This window comes from Sinocyclocheilus rhinocerous, unplaced genomic scaffold (genome assembly GCF_001515625.1).
Source record: "Sinocyclocheilus rhinocerous isolate Xijiao unplaced genomic scaffold, SAMN03320098_v1.1 scaffold195, whole genome shotgun sequence".
NCBI lineage: Eukaryota > Metazoa > Chordata > Actinopteri > Cypriniformes > Cyprinidae > Sinocyclocheilus > Sinocyclocheilus rhinocerous.
This window is the reverse complement of record NW_015631099.1, coordinates 448,852-453,412: the sequence shown is the minus strand read 5'-3', so window position 1 is coordinate 453,412 and position 4,561 is coordinate 448,852. Positions and strand designations below refer to the sequence as shown.

Sequence of the window (4,561 nt, the reverse complement as noted above, 5' to 3'; positions counted from 1 at the left end):
ACCCGCGGAATTTTTTCTCTGGTGCTGTTTTGCGGTGTTGGTAAATTCACCACTTAATTGAAACTAAAATATAAAGACAGAGCAGAACTGTTAGTCTCTGAGCAACACACAGCGGCTTTTCATTTCTTAAAGTCCCCCTGTGGTGAAAATCAAGTTTTTTTTTTTTTTTTTGATGAACTACATAAGTAGAGAACAAAATGAAGCGATTCACCAGTTTGAAACAGAATGCAAGACATGGAGGTTCAAGCATTGAAAGGAAACATTATTTGTGGTGTGACTGCACACACTAACACAACACGACGGCAGCGGAAAGCTGAAACAGTGGGTAATGTAGATGATGAAATGACCCTGACTGTGTCCCAGCACTACAGCAGCTGCTGGCGAACCACAGCACACAGTCAATAACAGCTGCTCCGGCCAGCGTGTGGGGTTAAATACACTCACATGAGTCACCCAGCACTCAAACATCAGACCTCTGTCTGTTTAGACGCTGCTGGGTAATGGGCAACTCTGTTATTGTCCCGAACCAAACCAGTGAATGACTTGAATCACGGCGTACTGGGGGTGGAATGTGGCATCCGCAGTGTTGTGACTGCCAAGGGCCACAGACTGGAACACAATGTGCAATAAACAGTGGCTTTTTGCTGAGTTCCTACTGGAATTCACTATTGTCAGAAACACATAAAGAAAACACATCCTGCTTAGAATTTGCAGTTCTTAATTTTGGCATTGATTATGAAAATCAATCCCAGGTTTGCATACACTTTCACCCTCTCATGCCAAGTTTAGACCCTCAGAGAAACACTTGTGTTTGAACTGCTGATGCTTGACAACTGCTCTCCAAAAAGCAGGAAGCTTGAGGCTTTCAGGAAGTCCCTAGTGTGTCTCATCACACATCTGAGATGAACTGCCTCCGTCCTGACTTACAATGAGCTGCTACAGTGACTGAAGCTTTGATATTCTGATACAAACCTTCCTCCTCTACTGAGAGCAGCTCACTACTGTGAATGCATTATAAGACCTTAGATATTGTGAAGCTGATCTTATGTTTCTGGTCTCACATTTTTGGGCTGGTTTATGACAGAAACACATAGTGAATGATGTGCATTTTAAAAGTGTATTGTTTGAACTCACGCTGAAGCCTGACATGTCAATGTCAATACGATCTTCACCCTCCTTCTGACCTTTCGGCGCGATCTGGTTGAGCAGGTGGAAATAAGCCCTCGAGTCCTGCAAGAGCGAGAAGAGGGAAAAAAAATATTTAAATGAACGTAGTGTAATGCTGCCTTCAAGTCCTGTCTGTAGGATTGTATTTATGAGCTGAAAGCACATGAACGCCATAGTGGCATAATTACTAGAGACAGAATCTATTATGCCACTGCATTCAACAGAAAACAATGTCTACTTATTTTTGTGTTAAAAGCTGAAATGAAACATTTATTGATTGTCAGAGACTTCAAAATCATCAAGTTTCAGTCATTAAAAAATACTCTACAAATCTCTACAAAATACTTGTGGGATTTTCTTTGAGCCCAGACTTACTGAAATTTGACAATATGTTAAAAGAAAGGTTTGCATATGTGCCTTTTGTTAAGTATCATATTAGATACAGGAATTTATAGCTCATATGCAGTGATAATATGGAGCTCACACTCAAGGAGGAAAATCCCTTTCATTTTAGACCTAAACTGAGCAAAAATATGCAATTTGTTGCAGATGAAATGCTGTTAGCTTGTAATGTATATCTATAAAACAGTATAGCGGACTACTTATATGAAATGCATATAAACATGTGTTTTCACTGTTTATGACAGAAGGCATGTAGTAGATTGTGTGCCACAGGTTTTTCAGCAAAGTTTTGATCATGTTGATCATTTAAAGGCATTAGATATTTGAGTATCAAATATGATAAAGCAAGCTTTATGTGGTTAAAGAATCATTTCATAAGGTGGTATTAATCATATTTAGGTTTTCATTGTGAAAATTGCTTGTACAATTTAGTTTCTATGCATTTTTTGAGCTGTTGTTGAAGAATAATGATAAGGCTTGCCAAAAATACTATGAGGCAACATTGCTTTTGCAACTACAGTGCTGTAACGGTCCAATGCATCCATTTGATTTTGACCAAAATAACAAAGGACTTGAAGGCAGCAGAATACATTTACATTGTGAATTATATTTAGATGAGACACAGTCCAGAGAGATTTGTGAAAATATCAGAAACACACAATCATGCATGAATTCCTGAGAACATGAATGTGGTAGATTTGAATGAATGAACAAACCAAACAACAACAAAAATGCACACTGTAACCGATTACAGTACATTTGGAAAAGTACCTTTACACAGTTTGAAAAATCTGTTAACTGCAGCATAGAGGGAGATAGAGACAGATATTAGTTAAATCATTCAGTAGAGATCAGTCTTTTATCACCAAACCCCTTTTTTGAGAACGAATGAGTTAAGAGGGCAATCACGTAACAGCTCAGGTCACATACCTTTTATTAGATACTAAATGACCCCTCGCATGTTTTACAAAATTCATGGTATGCCAGAGCATTTGAAAGTCAAAGTAACTGCCCTTTCACTCTGGTGAACTGCCTTTATGAAACAGAAAATGGAGTTAGCTGTTATGTAAATTCTAATTTGGATAAATTTGGCAACATGACTCCACTCATTTGAGGCTGAGAATTATTTCACATTTAAAGGAAAGCTAAAGTAAATCTGTCATCTAACCATTAGTTCTTCAAGAGATTTAAAAAGCGCAAAACGTCTACGTAAACCTTTCCATTTGACATTTACACGTTTTATGTTATTCCATTTTTTTATTTTTTGCAGGTACATGTCATTTAATATACTGTAGTAGTATAGCATATCATTTAAAGTCTCTCTTAAGCTTTCAAAATGCTAGAACTACATGTACATGGAAAAACTCCCTTTCACAATGCTAGGGTGTTGATATGCTGATGTTGTGGTGTTCTGAAGTCAAAAGAGTCCACCCACTCCCAAGTCCCTATAATATGGTGTGCTCTATATATAACTCTGGATTTGAATAGAAAGATAATAGAACGCCTCTTCTCAATAAGCCATGCCCCTCTGCTCTGCACATTTTGTGGCTGCGACTGAAAGCTTGATGACTCGCTGCCTTATCAGGCAATAATTTTGCAGGCTGCGTTTGTGCACGAACGTAGCTACCTCATGAAACTGATTTCAGATGGGCGTCTGAGGACGTGTAACAGTTTAATGATCTACAACAAAATTACTGCAATACTAATTTCTTGCTAGAAATGACATCAAAAGTGGATAAAGTTTGTCAAAAACCTACATTTACACAAACTGACCAACAACAGCAACTTTCAGACGCCATCTTTATTTTTAGCTCAACTGTCACAGAATCGAACACACAGGATTGTGGGATATCAAAGGCAGCGAAGGATACATCTTTGCTGCCTTCAAAAATCGATCAGATAAAGGCATCTCAGGAGACAGGCAGTGAAACTAACATTAGATTAGGATGTGTCTTGATACCTTTCTACCTTGGAATGCATCTTTAAAGGCAGCATTTTTCAGCTTTCAGATACAGTCCATATGTCTTCCTTTTCTAACACACCTGATTCAGATCATCATTAAGGAACCATGAGGCTCCATGAGATCAACTGGTCTCCAGGACCAGAATTAAGAACCACTGCTGTTTAATACAAACACTAACTTTAAGTATGAGCAACACTAATAGTGATTGCCTTAATGCACAACACTAAAAACAACTTTATCTGTGACTATTTAACCACTATTGCACTGATTGGCAAATATTCTTCAAAACAACAGGACTGTAACGGAAATATTCACAAAAATTTGACCATGAAACTGTTTATGATGCTTACAATACATAATATGGTTAGTAAAGCCAAGTCATGACATTTTAGTCTTTCCTTTATAGCGAGCATGGCATCAACACTGATGTGCACATCATTTTAAGGGAAAATATTTTGAAATATTTTTATGAACTTTTTTTTTTTCTGGAATACATCACATTAAGAAATAAGAATGCAGTTTTCAGGTTGTCTGTAGAAAAGATATCTGACAACTGGTTTCCTCTTGTGTTGTCAGGAGCTCCAATTTCAGTTACATGTGTTACAACAGAGACATTCAGGGGCGGACTTACTCATTAGGCAAAGGTAGGCGACCGCCTTGGGCCCCCAAAAGCCAAGGGCCCCCTAAAATGATTTTCATATAGAATATGCGCATTAAGCGCGGACGCGCGGACACGCGAACGTTTGTTGTTTACGGTGTTTATTACCACGACAACCGTCCGAGTCAGTGGCGCCTGCAGGTGTACGGCACTGTGCGTGCCTGAGAAGGCTAAATTGATCAAACATAGGCTATAGGCTATGATCAATTCACTGTCTGCCGCTGACCTTTACTTAAAAAAAACAAAAAAAACTTACATTTAACGAACAAAAAATACCCCAAATGTTTTTCTAAATTTACTTTATAAAAAAATGAAACTAAATATAATCACTTTTCCATTACATACAAAACTGAACTATTTTAATAGCTGAA

The 4,561-nt window shown here is 37.9% G+C and overlaps 1 protein-coding gene across 1 annotated transcript in view; it reads right to left on the bottom strand.

The window, feature by feature from the left end:
* Positions 1 to 4,561, bottom strand: part of pls3 (plastin 3 (T isoform)) — a 24,441-nt gene that overhangs the window by 7,007 nt on the left and 12,873 nt on the right. Inside the window, exon 9 of the mRNA XM_016554361.1 lies at positions 1,135 to 1,230. Within this exon, the coding sequence (XP_016409847.1) occupies positions 1,135 to 1,230 (96 nt within the window). The remainder of the gene's footprint in view (positions 1 to 1,134; positions 1,231 to 4,561) is intronic.